The sequence below is a fragment of the Lemur catta genome, chromosome X (genome assembly GCF_020740605.2).
Source record: "Lemur catta isolate mLemCat1 chromosome X, mLemCat1.pri, whole genome shotgun sequence".
Taxonomy (NCBI): domain Eukaryota; kingdom Metazoa; phylum Chordata; class Mammalia; order Primates; family Lemuridae; genus Lemur; species Lemur catta.
Window position 1 is genome coordinate 45,105,741 of NC_059155.1, and position 18,827 is coordinate 45,124,567.

At 39.9% G+C, this 18,827-nt stretch overlaps 1 protein-coding gene and 1 non-coding gene across 2 annotated transcripts; both read left to right on the plus strand.

The window, feature by feature from the left end:
- Positions 1-3,173: 3,173 nt before the first annotated feature.
- Positions 3,174-4,056, plus strand: LOC123627967 (polyadenylate-binding protein 1-like 2). The gene has a single exon (XM_045537528.1). The coding sequence runs from the start codon at positions 3,377-3,379 to the stop codon at positions 3,977-3,979; it is 603 nt and encodes a 200-aa protein (XP_045393484.1). The 5' UTR covers positions 3,174-3,376; the 3' UTR covers positions 3,980-4,056.
- A 3,686-nt stretch (positions 4,057-7,742) lies between these two features.
- On the plus strand, positions 7,743-7,815 carry TRNAV-UAC. Its single transcript has one exon. It is a non-coding gene; the product is annotated as a tRNA-Val (tRNA).
- Positions 7,816-18,827: the final 11,012 nt, after the last annotated feature.

The window sequence follows — 18,827 nt, forward strand, 5'->3', positions numbered from 1 at the left end:
AGCTGGAGAAAGAGATCTTGTTGAGTCCTAGTCCTCGACTTGGTCCCTGATTGGTCTTCCTCGTAATTTTGGTCTCCTAACAATGGGCCGAGAAGCTCTTCTCATCATTGCCACATCCCCTACTCCTCAGCAATCAGGACCTCCCCCTTGGCCTCTGCTTTCTCGGGTCCCTCTTGGACAACCACCTGGAATGGTTAGGCACAGCTCATCTGCCCCTTGCCTGCAAATAACCTAGACTCCCAGGAGATGGCTCCCAACATTGGTGACAGTGATCACCTTGGTCAGGCATGGGCTGTACAGCAGGCTTTTCCTAGGTCTTTGTCCCTTGCCTTTGCTGGCACTAGCCCTGCCTAGGGGTAGAGAGCTGGACTTCGCAAGCTGGTGAGGTACAAGTCTGTGTGTCTGCTTCTCAGCCATCTTGGGATGCTTTCCAGCCAGCAATGGAAAGCTCTCACTGTCTTGCACCCTACAGTGGCTCGGTCACTTCCTCAGGTTCACGGTTGTTCTATCATGTGCGACTGCCCAGATCCAGCCAACACTAACACCACAGAAAACAGCTTTATTTACCCAAAGAAGGTGGACGTGGGGGAGGAGAGAATATGTGCTGGGCCGGTGAAATTCCATGACCACCTTAGTCCAATCACATAGCACTTATAGCCTTCTTCTGGCATTTCTGTTTTCTTTGTGGGCAGCCTGAGCCTTAGTGGAATGAAGACATCCTAAGGGAAGGCACTATAGTTTGGTCATTTTAAATATCTGGCCCCACTGGCTCATGGTAAGTGTGAGACCCCTATTTATGGAACAAAAGGAGGGACAGAGGGAAGAGTTGTTCTGACTCTTTTGGAACTGGTCACATCTGACTTTCTTCTTTTTGTTCTATCAACCTTGCCTTGGTTTTGTGAGTGTGCACGTGTGCATGCACACTTATATATGCGTATTGATGTTTAATTTGTACTCTTTCTAAAGTTCTGATCATACCGCTTCCCTCCTTGAACATGCTGAGTGGTGCACCTGACCGTGGGTAGAGAGTCCAAGCACCTTAGCTTGCCTCTCAGGGCCCCACACCTTCCAGCCCCATCTTCTACCATGTGCTCTTGGAGACCATGAGCTCTGTCCTCACCAGATTATGAGGCATGACCAGAAGTGACCATGTGTGTTTTCTCATGCCAAAGGGCCTTGGGCACAGACTGATCCCTCTGCCTGGAATGTCTTCTCTCCTGCCTCAACATGGTGGACTGCTCCTCCTCTTTTAAAGCACACCTCAGGGGTTCCATCTTCGGTGAAGCCTCACTTGATTCCTACTAGGAAGAGTTAGTGTCTGGTCCTCCTTTATGGAGGAAGTGGGACTCTAGTCTCTGTTACATGGTTGCTCTCTTGTCTATTCCCTCAGCATTTGGCCCTGTGTAGCCTCTCTGCTCCCACCACACATACTGCTCACCTCTTCTCACCCACCCCACACCTCCAACACATCAACACTCACTGCTCCCTTGCCACATTGCCTCTCTTTTAGCCAGCAACGCCCCCACCCCCACACTCCCAGTGCCAAGTACTTGATAAGCCTTCCATAAATATTAGCTGGTGAACTGGGACCAGGCACCTCATTCTAGAGAGAAATTTCATGTTTCGTTTTGGTTTTCCTTTCGAACCTGGATGTGTATTTCTTGGTCCAGGTTAGAAACCTCAGCACCTTGAGGGGAGAGCCAAGAATAAACAAGTGCCTGGCCCTGGACCAGGCCCTGTTCCCAGCCCCAGCACTCTCTCAGTTTGGTTTTCCTCACCTTATCATTGAGGGCAGTCCTAGCCACAGGGTGCTCTTGATCCCTCCCCCTCACTTCCAGGCTGCATGTCCTGAGGCTGTGGTGGGGATGGGAGTTGGGGGTGTGCAGGACCCCAGGTCCATAGTTTTCCCATAGTCTGGAGCAGGGTCAGGGTTTCCAGCCCAGACTGTCTGCTCCCAAGGACGAGCTCAAAACCAGTCTATGCCCTCCTGTCTCCCGACCCCTTTATCCCTAGGGATTGGCACCAGCTCCATCAATATTTGTGGCAGGACATCATGAATGAGTACATGTTTTTTATTCTCTCTTTTGCCAGTGTTGCAGAGGAGGGAAAGAGCTGGAAAAGGGGGAGCGATCTCTCAGAAAATGGATCAGCAGGCTGCACAAGGGAGCTTGGGAGGCTCAGAATAGGAGTTGTTTCCTTGGTGGTGGTGATGTTGGGGAGTGCGTGTGCTCTTTTGGCGGGGGTGGGGGGAGAGGAACCCTGGATGTGAAAAAACTATTTTTCTTGGCTTTGTTTAGGCCAGGCAAGTGTATCCTGAAAGCCACTCCACCCTCTTTTGCAAGGTACTTGATTTAATAATTTAAGCGTTCCATATGAGGATGGGGAGATAAAAATACACCCCCCCGGCTTCCAAATCGAACCCTTATCCCCTCCGTCCACCGTGGAGCCCTTTCCCTGGCGTCCCCTTCACAAATATCCAGGCGACTCGAGACGCTGGGCAGTCACACTCCTCCACCGCCACTCCGCCCCCGCCCCCCGCCTCTGGCTCCCTCCCACACCCTCCCACCGCCCGCAGCCCCGCAGCCCCGCAGCCCCGCAGCAGCTACAGGGGGAACCAAAGAGAAAGAAGCCTTCCCAGCTGCCCGGACCACAGACGCCAACACCCCCCGCCCCCCACCACACGCCGCCCGCCCGCCTGCGCCCCGCACGCTAGCCCACGACCGAGCGGCGGCGGCAACAGCAGCAGGCTGCAGGCTGCGGCGACTGGCACCGGCGCGCTCTTGGCAGTGCTCGCCATCCCAGGTGATTTGGACTCGCCAGCTCGGCTGGCTCCGGGTCCCCTGCGCCAGCTCCTGCTCGCGCCCCAGGCCCGGGTTCCGGCACCCCCGGGCCCTCCTGCCCTCCCCCGCCTCTCCATCCTCCAGCTCGCGGGAAGGGAGGTCGCGGTAGCGGCCCGGCGGCAGCGGCGACCGTGGCGACAGCGGCGACAGTGGCGGCGGCGGTGGCGGCAGCGGCAGCGGCGGCGGCGGCGGAGGCTGCGGCGGCGACCGTGGCAGAGGCGGTGGCGGAGGCCTCCGTGGCGGAGGCGGAAGCAGAGGTGGAGGCTGAGGTGGAGGCCGAGGCCTCAGTAGAGGAGGCAGCAGCAGAGGCCACCCTGGGGGAGGCGGAGGCCGCCCGGGCGGCAGCGGCTGTGGCAGTGGCGGAGGCCAGCGCAGCCGAAGCCGCCACCGGAGCGGAGGCTGCGGCCCCCCCCTTGGGGGAAGAAAATGCGGATGAGGATGAGGAGGCCGTGGCACTCGCCGTGGCCGCCGCGGTCGCCGCCGCGGACGCCGAGGCGGAGACCGGCGGGGGCTCTGAGGGGAACCCAGACTTTCCCATGGCCTCGCTGTATGTAGGCGACCTGCACCCTGAGGTGACCGAGGCAATGCTGTATGAGAAGTTCAGTCCAGCCGGGCCCATCCTCTCCATCCGCATTTGCAGGGACAAGATCACCCGCCGCTCATTGGGCTATGCGTATGTCAACTATCAGCAACCGGTGGATGCCAAGCGGGCCCTGGAGACCCTGAACTTTGATGTCATAAAGGGCAGGCCAGTGCGCATCATGTGGTCCCAGAGGGACCCCTCGCTCCGCAAAAGCGGGGTGGGCAACGTCTTCATCAAGAACCTGGGCAAGACCATCGACAACAAGGCGCTGTACAACATCTTCTCGGCGTTTGGCAACATCCTCTCCTGCAAAGTGGCCTGCGACGAAAAGGGGCCCAAGGGCTATGGGTTCGTGCACTTCCAGAAGCAGGAGTCCGCGGAGCGAGCCATCGATGCGATGAATGGCATGTTCCTCAACTACCGCAAAATTTTCGTCGGGAGATTCAAGTCGCATAAAGAACGAGAGGCCGAAAGGGGAGCCTGGGCCAGGCAGTCCACCAGTGCTGACGTCAAGGATTTCGAGGAAGACACCGATGAGGAGGCCACCTTTCGATGAAGACATCCCAGAAGCTACCCAGCCAGCAGAGCCAAACCTTGGCTCCCACCCGGTTTACAACCCCTCCCCCCCAACCCACCAGCAGTGTATTGTATTGGGAGTGCAGGTCTCTCTCTCTCTCCCTCTCCTTCTGTCTCTCCACCCCCTTCTCCAGCTCCTTCTTCTTCTTTTCTTTCTCCTCTCCCTCTCCTTGTAGCTCTCCTTGCTTCCTCTCACCCTCTCTCTTTCTCCTCCCCTGCTTCCTCCACCTCGCCCACTTTCTACCCTCTCCCTGCTCCTTTCCTCTCCTTCACTTCCTCCTCTCACCCCCCCACCAAGGGTGTTGTGAATAATTTTACTAATCTGTGCCATTGTGGGTTAAAGGCTGCCTCTTCTCCCTGTGGTTTAGCTTAAAAAAGCATTTTCATTCTCTCTTTGTTTACTGCACAGGTGATACAAATTTCACGGTAGAAACATTGGAAAGGAGCTGGAAATCAGATGAGGGAAAACCAAGAGAGTAATTGATCCCCGTGATCCTACTACCCAGAGAGAACCGCTTTTACCCTTTTGGTGTGCTGTTTTCCAGGCTTTCTTCTCTCCCTCTCTTGCTCTCCCCTCCTCTCCCCCACCCCACCTTTCCTTTTAACACACTGTTATAGAATGGTTCGTGTATCTGGTGTTTCTTAACCTGCTTTTTCAGCAACTAAAACCAAACAAAAATCAACCCATTGAACTTCTTTCCATGTTATTCAACAGGCTTATGAAACGTCATCTTCAGTGCCTGCACAGTGCTCCAGTGTATCCATGGACCTTAACATTTCTGTAATCATTCCCGCATTGTTGGACATTCAGGTGGTGCCTAGTTCTTTCCCTGTGTTTAAAACCAACACTGCGTGTGCTCTGATGAGTGAATCCTTCCTTGTCATGCCAAATCTTTGCTAGCATCCCGATGGTCTCCTTAACTGTGGTCTTGCAGGATCCACATACAGACATTTTAAAGACTTTTCCTGTGTGTTGCCAAAAGCCCCTCTCCATAAGCATTGTACCGATTTGCACTCGTGCCAGCCAGCGCAGCTAGTGAAAAGAGTATGCCCATTTCCCCTGCGCAATCTCCTGGTCACTATAATTGGTGTGCGTGTGTGTGTGTGCGTGTGTGTGTGTGTGTGTGTGTGTGTGTGTTTTGGCCAGCTTGATGGGCTGTAAATGGTATTTCACTGTCCTTCGTTGTTTTGCTGGAATAAAACACTGTTTATGACCCCCTTACCCTGTGCCCACTTCCTGTCCTTTTCCCTGTTGTCAGAAGAATCATTCAGCTTCATTGCAGAAACAAATTAACAGAAGAAAATTAATGTCAACAGTAGTCAGTCCTAATGATTACCCATACATTCCTGAAACATTTTCATCTGTACCTGCCCAGTATTTTTCATGTGATATATATGTGAAATTAATGTATATATTGTTTCAATATCTGCTTTTTCACACATAAATATATTACAGACATAGATGTATAGATATTCTCAAACTTCCTTTCATGTCATTAAATATTCTTCTAAAATAATTTCCATGGCTGTTTAGTGTTCCACTGTATGGATGAGCTTGATAGAAGATATACATCTTTACATATATGTATGTGTATATATCCATATTTACACATAGATACAGGGATATATTGGTTTTAAGTACTTCTTCATTGTTAAAAATCTGGGGTTTTTCAGTTTTTTTTCTTGTCTAAACCAATGCTCCCATGAATATCATAGTGCACAAATCTTGCTTACATTCATAATTATTTCTTGAACAAACATTTTTAAAAGCAGAATTGAAGCGTCAAGGGATGTGGGAGGAAGTAGAATTGAAGGGTCAAAGGACATGAGAGGCTTAAAAGCTTTTTTCCATCTGGTTCATTAGTAAGTTGCCACCCATGAAGATAGTACCAATTTACTCTCATAAAGTGTAGAAATACTGTGAGTGGACCTGGACACTTGGACAATTTTCTGGATTTGGTACTACAATAATTTCTACACTCTTCTAATATTTTATCAGGGTAATTAGAAATATTTTAAAATTTATTTTAGCAATTATCTGTATACAAACAATATTTTATCATAATAAAAACATTTAAAAATATTGGTAAGGAAAAAAGCCAAAATCACTCCTAATTCTACCACTTGACAAAAAAAAAAAAAAAAAAAAAAACCTTTGAAACATTTTAGGCGTATATATAATTAATTTCTCCAAAAATGTAATATAGAATGTATGTTTTTCGCTGTGGGATATTTTCATCATAACAAGTCTCATCAGCTTTCCAAATTATTAAATATTCTCCTATAATTTTGATTTTACTTAATGTTTTGCTTTATGGATGACCTATAATTTCTAAAACCTAGCCCTCAGATGTATTTTTAAATGGTTTTGACTTTTCCCCAGATTATCTCTATGGGGAACACATTTGTAGCTGAATGTTTGCTGACATCTAGGGATATTTAATTGCCTGATATACTTTGCCGTCTGTTGCCAAATGCTTCTTCCATAAAGTTTATTCCCACCAACAGTGTACAGGAGTGCATATTTCCTTACTCATCTTCTTAAGTTTTTTTAAGTTATAAGAAATTGGTGGGCTTGTGGGGTTTTTAAAAATCATTTCATTTTACAACTGCATTGCTTAAAAAAGATATGCATATTATATCTATAGAGCAACTGCTTTAAAGAGATTATATCTTTAAGGGCTTTGCCTATTTGTAAATTTTAAAACAAATATAGAACCATACTGAATATATTATATACTAAATGTATATTCTATACCTTCATACTGAATGCATTCTGTCAAAATTTTATGTTCAGTTTATTGCAAATATATCTAAAATATCTTTTGCTATTCAATATTCTTTCACAACTAGCTGCCATTGTATAAATGGATCAGAATTTTTTAAAAGTGTTTGTTTACTTTGGACTTTAAAGTAGTTTCTAAATTTTCCCCAGAAATCTGAATCTGTGATGAATAATTTTGTAGCAGCATTCTTGTAGTATTATGTACTTAAGATAAATAACTAAATGTGGAATAGAAAAGTAGAGGCCTTTTAATGTTCTTTAACTGTACTATCAAGTAGCCTGTATATACCATTTTATGTTTCCACAAGTAGTTTAGATAATGCCCATTTCTTGCATAAGTTCCTCCTTGGGTATTATAAACTTTATTTTTTTGCCAATATAATACTATAAAGCCATACCTCATTTTTTGTTTTGTAATTTTAAAAAAAGTTTTGTTTTGCTTGTTATTCAAATAAGTTTATTTCAAAAAAGAAATCAAATAGCATTAATAGGCCAAATAAAATAAAAATAACTAATTATTCTCCTATCCACATATAACAATTATTAATCTTTTGGTCTATGCCACAGATCTATTTAGATAGGTTTCATCTTAATCTTGCCTCTAAATTTGGTGGATTTAGGTATTTGTTGTTTCTGGTGTTTCCTTATTCAAACCAAAACTGCTAAGAATATTCTGAAGCACAAATCATTGCTTTTATTCAGTATTATTTCTTGAACAAACATTCCTACAAATAGATTTAGAGTATCACATTGTTTTTATAGTATATATGATTTTAATTTGTATACATTTTAAATTAAATAGGTAATGAAGGTTTATGATGAAATATCAGCAATTTCTGATTACAAGGAAAGGAAATCAAAACTGTCTATAACCCCATCCTTAGTGCTGCTTTCAATATTTTGGCTGGACTTTTCCAGGACCAGGAAAAAAAATATATATATATAGTAAAATTGTGGTGGTTCCATGGTGTAGTGGTTATCACATCTGCTTTACACGCAGAAGGTCCTGGGTTCAAGTCCTACTGGAACCATGGTGAGGTGATGATGTTTGCCACTGGGGTTGTATTTCTTTAAGTTAAATGTAATTGAAGGAGGAAATCTCATATCTGATCAGGCAATTATTTGGAATTAAAGTAATAAATGACAAAACATTTTACAGAATTTTTGGAAGAGTTAATAAATGATAAAGTATAATTCTTCCACGTACCCTAATGTCCATCATTACACACACATGCACGCACACACACACACATATAATTTGGTAGAGGTGTAAGTCACATAACATAAAAATAACCATTTTCAAGTGCATAATTCAGTGGCATTTAGTCCATTCACAATGTTGTGCAATCTTCATGTCTGTCTAGTTCCAAAGCATTTTCATTCACCCAAAAGAAACCCCGTACCCATGAAGCAGTCAGTCATTGCTTCTTGCTCATAGCTCCTGCCATCCACTAATCTTTCTATCTCTATGGATTTGATATTGAATATAAGTGAAATCATGTGGTCTTTTGTGTCTGGTTTTTTTCACTTAGCATGATTTTTTTTAAGTCTATTCATGTTGTATTGTGTGTTAATACTTGTTCCTTTTTATGGCTGAATTCCAATGTATAGATATAGCACATTTTGTTTCTTCATTTATTTGTTCATGTGATTTCCATCTTTTGGCTACTGCAAACATGGCTACTATGAACACAAGTATACAAATATATGTTGAGACTCTGCTTTCATTTTTTGGGTATATAACTAGAGATGGAAATGCTGGGTCATATGGTGATTCTATGTTTTACTTTTTGAGGAGTGGCCAAACTGTTTTCCACAGTGACCACACCATTTAACATTTCCATTATCAGTGTATGAGGGTTCTAATTTTTCCACATCCCAGGCAACACTTCTTACTTTCCCTTTTAAAAAAAATTATAGCCATCCCAGTAGACGTGAAGTAATATCCCAATGAGGTTATGATTTGCATTTCGTATTGACTAATGATGTTGAAGATCTCTTTATGTGCCTGTGTTAACCATTTATATATCTTCTTTGGAGAAATGTCTATTCAAGCCCTTTGCCCATTTTATTATTCCAGTAGTTTTGTACTTTTACTCTTTTAGATCTTGGTCCATGTTGAGTTCAATTTTTTTTTTAATCAGGATATCATGGGAGTACAAACATTTTGGTTACATGTAATGCATTTGCGCCGCCCAAGCCAGGACTACAAGTGTGTCCCTCTCCCATACAGTGCATTGCACTTCCATTAGTTGTGGGTTTACTCCCCACCCCAATCCCTGATTGGCACCCAATGAGTATTACTACAGTGTGAACACCTTAGTGTTGGTCAGTTAGTACCAATTTGATGGCGAGTACATGTGGTGCATGTTTTTCCATCCTTGTAATACCTCACTTTGCAGGATGGGCTCAATCTCTATCCAGGATAATATAAGAGGTGCTAGTTCACCATTATTTTTTTTGTATTTGAGTAGTATTCCATGGTATACATATACCACATTTTATTAATCCACTCATGTATTGACGGGCTCTTGGGTTGTTTCCACATCTTTGCAATTGTGAATTATACTTTCCAAAACATTCAAGTGCAGATGTCTTCATTGTAGAATGTCTTTTTTTCCTTTGGGTAGCTGCCTAGTAGTGAGATTGCTGGATCAAATGGTATTTCTCTTTTTAGCTCTTTGAGATATCTCCAAATTACTTTTCACAGAGGTTGTACTAATTTGCAGTCCCACCAGCAGAGTAAGAGTCTTCCAGTCTCTCTACATCCATGCCAGCATTTGTTGTTTTGGGACTTTTTGATAAAGGTCATCCTCACTGGAGTTAGGCGATATCTTAGGAATCCAAGATGGTTCAACACATGAAAAACAATCAGTATGATATATTAATTGATAAAAACTCACATGATCATCTCAATAGAGATAAAAGATTTGACAAAATCCAATACACTTTCATAGTAAAAACACTCAACAAGCCATAAATAGAAGGGAACTTCCTAAACATGATAAAGAATATTCATGTAAAACCCACAACTAACATCATACTCAATGGTTCCTGTGTTCATGGATTAGAAGACATTATATTTAAATGATTAATGTCAAATCTTTTTTCTCTACCGAGATGATGACCATGTAACATTTTTCCATTATTTTATCAATTAATATATCACATTGTTTTTCATGTGGTTGAACCACCTTTGGATTCTTTGGTTAAATTTCACTTGGTCATGACTTAAAATCATCGTAATATGCTGCTGGGTTTGGTTTACTAATGTTTTGTTGAAGATTTTGTATCTATATTCACAGGAGATATTGGTTTATAGTTTTATTTTTTTCATGACATTTCTGTCTAGCTTGGTGTCGGGTTAATGCTGGCCTCATGAAATGATTTGGAAAGTGTTACGTTCTCTTCTATTTTGAAAGAGTTTGAGAATGATTGTTGTTATTTTTTAATGTTTGGTAGAATTTGTCACAGAAAATATATTGTCATAGAATTGTCTTTTTTGGGAGTTGGGAATTTACTGATTCAACCTCTTTGTTATTTTCTTTCATCTTAAGTCAGTTTTGGTAGTTACCAAATATTCTTTGCAATTCCGTAGTTTGCCATTTTACTATGTTGTTTCCCTTGCTATGTAGAACTTTTTGAGTTTGATGTAGTTCTGTTTCTTTATTTTTGCTTTTGTTGCCTGTGCTTTTAGAATCACATCAATAAAATCTTTGCCAAGACCAATATTGTGAAAATTTTCTCCTATGTTTTCTTCTAGGAGTTTTACAGATCCAGGTCTTACATTTAAGTCTTTAATCCATTTTGAGTTGATTTTTTGGATATTGTGTAACATAAAGATTTAATTTTATTCTTTGCATGTAGATATCCAATTTTGCCAACATCATTTGTTGAAGAGACTGTCCTTTTTCCATTGTGTGCTCTTGGCACTGTTGTCAAGGGTCAGTTGACCATATATCCATGGATTTATTTCTGGACTGTCCATTCTGTTCCATTAGTCTAATGTCTGTCTTTATGCCAGTACAACTGTAGCTTTGTAATTCCTTTTGAAACAAGGATGTGTTACATATCCACTTTTTTTTTTCAAGATAGATTTGGCTATTCATGGTCTTTTGTGATTCCATATAGGACTATTTTTTCTATTTCTATGGTAACTGCCATTGAGCTTTTGATGGGGATAGTATAGAATCTGTAAATCATTATGGGTATTATGGACATTTTAACAATATTTGAACACAGGATGTCTTTCCATTTGTTTGTGTCTTCTTTAATATCTTCTATCAATGTTTTATAATTTTCAGTTTAGAAGTATTTCACTTTCTTAGTGAAGTTTATTACTATTTTATCACAGTGGATGCTATTGTAAATGGGATTGCTTTCCTAATTTCATTTTCAGATAGCTAATTATTAGGGTATAAAACACAACTAGTTTTTATATGCTGATTTTTGTATCCTGCAACTTTACTGAATTTACTTATCATTTTATAGTGTTTCTGTGGAGTCTTTTGGAGAACCATGTGTATATACACGGTTCTATATATAAAACCATGTACTCTGCAAACACAGGCAATTTTACTTCTCTCTTCCTGATTTGGATGCTTTTGTGTCTCTTGAATAATTGCCCCAGCAAAGGCTTCCAATACTATGGTAAATAGAAGTGGCACTAGTGGGCGTCCTTGTGTCGTTCCTGGTATTAGTGGAAAATATTTTAGTTTTTCATCATTGAGTATTATCTTATCTGTGGGCTTGTCATATATGGCCTTGATTACATTGAGATAATTTCCATCTATGTGGTTTGTTGAGGATTTTTATCATGAAAGGGCATTGAACTTTATCACATGCTTTTTCTGCATCTATTGAGATGTCTGTATGATTTTTAGCCTTCATTCTGTTAATGTTGTATATCACCTTAATTGATTTTTGTATGTTATGCTATCCTTGCCTTCTAGAAATAAATTTCATTTGATCATGGTGTGTGATTTATTTAATGTGCTGTTTAATGTAATGTGTTTAATGTGCTCTTTATTGGTATTTTGTTGAGGATTTTTGCATCTATGCTCATCAGGGATATTGGCCTGTGGTTTTCTTCTCTTATGGTATCCTGGTCTGGTTTCAGAATCAGGGTTTTGCTGGCATCATGAAATGAATTTGAGAGTGTTTCCTTTCCTTTTTTATTTTGTGTAAGAGGTTAAGAAGTATTGGTACTAATACTTCTTTAAATGTTTGTTAGAATTCACCAATGGAGCCATCTGGTCCTAGGCTTTGCTTAGTTGGGAAGTTTTTGATAATGGATTCAATCTCTTTACTAGTTATAGACGTGTTCAAACTTTTCATTTTTTGATTAATCAGTCTGGGTATGTTTTATGTTTCTAGAAATGTATTCATTTCTTCTAGGATATCAAGTTTGTTAGTATATAATTATTCATATTATTCTCTTGTGATACTTTTTTTCCTGTGGCATCAGTTGTAATATCTTCTCTTTCATTTATGATTTTATTTATTTCAATCATCTCTTTTTTCCTAGTGTAGATAAAGGTTTGTCAATTTTGTTTGTCTTACCTAAAACCCAACTCTTAATTTTTGTTAATTTTTCTATTGTTTTCTAGTCTCTGTTTTATTTATTTCTGCACAAATCTGTATCATTTCCTGCCTTTTACTAACATTGGGTTTAGTTTGTTCTTCTTTTTCTAGTTCCTTGGGGTATAAAGTTAGGTTGTTTACTTGACATCTTTCTTCTTTTTATTTTTATTATTTTTATTTTTTATTTTTTTTTTTGAGACAGAGTCTCGCTTTGTTGCCCGGGCTAGAGTGATTGCCGTGGCATCCGCCTAGCTCACAGCAACCTCAAACTCCTGGGCTTAAACGATCCTACTGCCTCAGCCTCCCGAGTAGCTGGGACTACAGGCAAGCGCCACCATGCCTGGCTAATTTTTTCTATATATATATTTTAGTTGGCCAGATAATTTCTTTCTATTTTTAGTAGAGACCGGGTCTCGCTCTTGCTCAGGCTGGTCTCGAACTCCTGAGCTCAAACAATCCACCCGCCTCAGCCTCCCAGAGCGCTAGGATTACAGGCGTGAGCCACCACGCCCGGCCTCTTCTTTTTAAATGTAGGCGGTATTGCTATAAATTTCGCCTTTAGTACTCTTTTTGCTGCATCTCATAAATTATGGAATGTTGTGTTTTTCTTTATGTTTGCCTGAAGATATTTTCTAATTTCTCTTTTGATTTCCTCTTTGGCCCATTTGTTGTTCCAGAATGTACTGACTAATTTCTATGCATTTGTGAATTTACCAGTTTTCCTTCTGCTATTGATTTCTAATTTTGCTCCATTGTGATCAGAAAAGATACTTGATAGGATTTTAATCTTCTAAACTTTGTTAAGACTTTTTTATAATATAATATATGATCTACTCTGAAGAATGGTTGATGTAAGCTTGAGAAGTATGCAACTTGTGCTATTGTTGGGTTCAATGTTCTGTACATGTTTTGTTAGGTCCACTTGGCCTATGATGTTGTTCAAATCCACTATTACTTTGTTGATTTTCTGCCTGGTTGTTCTATTCTTTATTGAAAGTGGGGTATTGAAGTCTCCTACTATTATTGTATTTTTTCTATTTCTGCCTTCTGTTCTTTTAATGTTTGTTCTGTATATTTAGGTGCTCCAATGTTGAGTGCATATAAATTATAATTGTTATAGCTTCTTGGTTGATTGGTCTTTCCATCATTTTAAAACATCCTTCTTTGTCTCTTGTAACAGTTTTTGACTTAAAGCTTATTTTGTCTGATTTAAGCATAGCCACCTCTGCACTCTTTTGGTCACCATTTTCATGGGATATCTTTTTCTATCCCTTTACTTTCAGACTACTTGTGTCCTTACATGTATAATGAGTCTTTTGTAGACGGTGTGTGGTTGAATCTTATTTATTTATCCATCTAGCCACTTATGTCTTTTAATTGGGGAGTTTAATCCTTTTACATTTAAAGCATTATTGATAGGGGAAGATTTACTATTGCCACTTTGTCCATTGTTCTCGTCTTGTTCTTTGTCTATATTTGCTTCTCTTGCTATCTTTTTTTGTATGGTCATTGTGGGTTTTTTGATATTAATATGCTTAGATTCTTTGATTTTTTTTGGTATAACTTCTGTAGGTATTTCCTCTGTGGTTACCATGGGAATTACATAAAATATAGTTTTAATAGTCTATTTCAAGCTAATATCAACTTAACTTCAATAACATAGAGAAATTCTACACTTATGCTACCCCAACTTTATGTTACTGATGTCACAATTTACATCTATTTGTATTGTGTTTTCATTGACATGTTTTTAGCTAGAATTACTTTTAATACTTCTGTTAACTTTTATATTAGAATTAATAGTTTTTTAACTACTTCTGTTGTAATAAGAGAATATTCTGTATTTGTCTGTATATTTACATTTAACAATGAGTTTTATACTTTCTTAAGAGTTTCTGTTGCCCTTTAGAGTCCTTTTGTTTCAAGTTGAAGAACTTTAGCATTTCTTATAAGGCAGCCCTAGTGGTTAAAAATACTCTCAGCCCACTTTTTGATAGGATTGTTTGATTTTTTCTTGCTGATTTTGCTGAGTTCTAAATAGATTTTTGTTATTAGTCTTTTATCTGATGTGTAGTATGTGAAATTTTTTTTCCCATTCTGTAGGCTCTGTTTATTTTCGTCACTGTTTCTTTGGGTGTGCAGAAGCTTTTTAATTTAATCAGGTCCCATGCGTTTATTTGTGTTGTTGCTGTGATTGCCTTAGGGGTTTTCTTCATAAATTCTTTGCCTATACCAATGTCTGTAAGAGTCTTTCCTACATTTTCTTCTAGAATTCTAATCGTTTCCCATTTCAGGTTTAAATCTGTTATCCACCATGATTGGATTTTTGTGAGAGGTGAAATCTGTGGGTCCTGTTTCAATCTTCTACATGTGGATATCCAGTTTTCCCAGCACCATTTATTGAATAGGGATTCTTGTCCCGAGAGTATGTTTTTGTCTATTTTGTCAAAGATTAGATGGCTATATGAGGATGGTTTTATATTTGGATTTTCTGTTCTGTTCCACTGGTCTGTGTCCCTGCCCTTGTGCCAATACCAGGCAGTTTTAAGAACCACAGCCTTGTAGTATAGTTTGAAGTCTGGCAAATTAATACCTCCCATTTTGTTTTTATTGCTTAGAATTGCTTTTGCTATACGGGGTCTTCTCTGATTCCATACAAAGTGTATAAATATCAAACAATCCTATCAAAAAGTGGGCAAATGACATGAATAGAAATTTTTCAAAAGAAGATATAAGAATGGCTAACAAACATATGAAAAAATGCTCAACATCCCTAATCATCAGGGAAATGCAAATCAAAACCACAATGAGATACCACTTAACTCCGGTGAGAATGGCCTTTATCAAAAAATCCCAAAACAACACATGTTGGCGTGGATGCGGAGAGACAGGAACACTCATACACTGCTGGTGGGAATGCAAACTAGTGCAACCCCTGTGGAAAGCATTATGGAGATACCTTAAACAGATTCAAGTAGACCTACCATTCGATCCAGTAATCCCATTATTGGGCATATACCCAAAAGAACAAAAGTCATTCTATAACAAAGACACCTGTACCCGAATGTTTATAGCAGTACAATTCACAATCGCAAAGATGTGGAAACAACCCAAGTGCCCATCAATACATGAGTGGATTAATAAAATGTATATGCATACCATGGAGTATTACTCAGCTATAAGAAATAACGATGACACAACATCTCTTTGTTTCTCCTGGAGAGAGTTGGAACCCACTATATTAAGTGAAGTATCCAAAGCATGGAAAAACAAGCATCACATGTACTCACAAGAAAATTGGTTTCCCTGATCATCACCTAAATGCACATCAGGGAAGGATACTAATTGGATATCAGACTGAGACGGGGGGTGGGGGGAGGGGACGGATGTATGCCTACATGATGAGTACGTTGCGCACCGTCTGGGGAATGGTCATGCTTGAAGGTGCTGACTCGGGGAGGTGGGGGGGGGAGGGGATGGGGGCATGACTACAAGGTGAATGCCAGGCACACTGTCTGGAGAATGGACACGCTTGAGGCTCTGACTCAGGGGGGTGGGCGGGACATGGACAATGTATATAACCTGAGCTTTTGTACCCCCATGAAGAGCTAAAATAAAAAAAAAATACTCTCAGCTTTTGTATGTCTGGGAAAGTCTTTCTCTCATTTTTTAATGACAGTTTTTCTTGGTATAGTATTCTTGAATGGCATATTTTTCTTTCAGCACTTTGAATATATTATACCACACCCTTCTAGCCTGCAAGGTTTCTGATGTAAAATCCAATTATGAGGGTAGGGGAGTTCCCTTATAAGTGACAAGTCAGTTATCTTTCTGCTTTCAAAATTCTCTCTTTGTTTTTGACTTCTGACAATTTAATTATAATGTGTGGATTTCTTTGCATTCATCTTATTTGATGTCCTTTGTGCTTCGTAAAAATGGAAGTCCATTTCCTTCCCCAGATTTGGGCAGTTTTTATCCACTATTTCTATGAATAATCTTTCTGGTATTTCCCTCTTCTCCTTCTGGAACTCCCAGAACGTGTATATTGGTCAGCTTGATGGTGTCCCATAAATCTTTAAGATTTCTTTATTCTTTTTTTCCCTCTCAATACATAATTTCCAGTGAGCTACCTCTGAGTTCGCTGATCCTTTGTTCTGCTTGAGCTAGTCTGCTCTTGAACCACTCTGAATTCTTCAGTTCAATTACTGTAGTCTTCATTTCCATGATTTCTGTTTGGTACTATTTTTTATATTTTCTATTTCTTTATTGAAATTCTCACTTTGTTCCTGTATCTTTCTCATGACTTTATTGAGCATCTTTATGAGACTTATTTTAAATTTTCTGTCAGATAAATGTGTATCTACATTTCGCTAGAGTCAGTTTCTAAAGATTTATCTTGTTGCTTTGTTTGGAACATCTTTGCCTACTTCTCATTTTCCTTGACTCATTGGGTTGGTGTCTGCACATTCAACAAAATAGCCACCTCTCCCAGTTTTTATTGACTGCCCTCAGTAGACCATCAAGAAGACCTTAACTAATCAGCCCAGCCAGAGATATTGGAGATCTCTGTAAGCTTTGTGTTCTTCTGACACACCTTTTTTGTTCTTAGAAGCCCCCAGACATCAAGATTATGCTGGATTCCTTTAGTTTTCCAAGACAACTGAGAATCAAGCCAGTTCCTCAGGCAGCTCCCAGAAAAATTATATCATTGGACATTTGTCCAACTCTTTTCCTCCCAGAGAGACTCTGGGTTATTGGGGTTTTCTCCTATTTGCTTTGTGCTGATCCTGGGGTAGGGATTGAGATGACTATTTGCATACTAGAAAAAAATCACTCTATTTGTTCTCACTGGCTTCCAGGCAGCTAGAATATGAAAATCTCATTAGCACTCCAAAACAGGTAAAAAGCCAGTCCATTTAACATCCCCCAGAAAAAGCTGGTGCATTGGATGCATAGTCCAACTCTTTTACTCTCCAAGGTGTATCTGGGAGCTGGGATTTCTCACTTTCTTGCTCTACCCTGAGCTGAGGAGAGCACCTGTGGCAAGTTCTTCATACTAGTTCACACTCATACTTTGTTGTCTGTAGCTCCCAGGGGGCTAGCATTTGCTAAGCCCCATCAGTTCTCTGACATAGGTGAAATAGGAGACAGTCCTACGGTTAGGAGCCAGAAAGTTAGGATGCTAAATGTGAGGTTCATGGCCTAAACTTCTCATGGAGAATCTGGGAGCTGGGAGTTTCCTCCCAATTGTATGGTGCTGTGCCAGTGGTGGGTGTTATGGGAAGAGGCTGTCTCCACTTTTCCTACCACTTTCAATGTGGCTGGATTTGCATTCCCATGCGGTGCGGGATCCTTTCAATTACTTTTTGGATTTCTCACAAAGGAAATTGATCCATGTGTTGCTGTTGAATCAGTGTGTTTGTGGAGGAAATGAGAGTTCAGGTTTCCTACTCTGCCATCTTGTTTTCACCCCATTGCTTTATGACCTCCATGGTTTCTGATGAGAAGGTGGTTGTTAATCTTATTGATCAATGTTTACATGATGAGTTTCTTCTTTCTTGCTGATTTTCAAGATTCTTTCTTTGTCTTTGAATTTTAGCACTTTGATTATAATATGTCTCAGTGTTGATCTCCTTGTGTTTATGTTAGTTGTAGTTCATTGAGCTACTTGGATGTATAGATTCATATCTTTTTATCAAATTTAGGAAGTTTTTGGCCATTATTTCTTCAAATATTTTTCTGCCCCTTTGCCTCATCTCTAACTTGGACTCTTATTGTGCATACATTGGTACACTTGTTGGTTTACCACAGGACCCTTATTCTCTGTTCATTTTTCTTCTTTTTTTCCTCTCTGCCTCTTAGGCTCGATAATTTTAAATGACTTACATTCAGTTTTGCTTATCCTTACTTCTATCTGCTCAATTATACTGCTGACTTTCTCTAGAGCACTTTTAATTTTAGTTATTATAATTTTCATCTTTAGAATTTCTATTTGGTCCCTTTTAAAAAATAATTTTTATCTCTTTATTGATATTCTCTATTTGTTGAGATATTATTCTTGTGGTTTCTTTTAGTTATTTTCTGTGGTTTTCTTTAGTTCTTTGACCATATTTAAAGCAGTTGATTCAAATTCTTCCTCTAGTAAGTCCAATTTTTGTGCTTCCTCATGAACAATTTCTGTTAATTTATTTATTTTTCTTAAGAATTGGTTATATTTTCTTGTTTCTTTATATGCCTGAAAATTTTTTTCTTCAAACCAATATTTTGAATATTAAAATGTGGATTCTGGAAATCAAATTCTTTCCACTTTCTAGTGTTATTTTTTTATTTTTTTTGCTTGTGTGGATTGCAGTTGCATGTTCAATTAGTAACTCTTTTTCAATGTATTTTATTTTATTTTATTTTCCGAATATTATGGGGGTACAAATGTTTAGGTTATATATATTGCCTTTGCCCCACC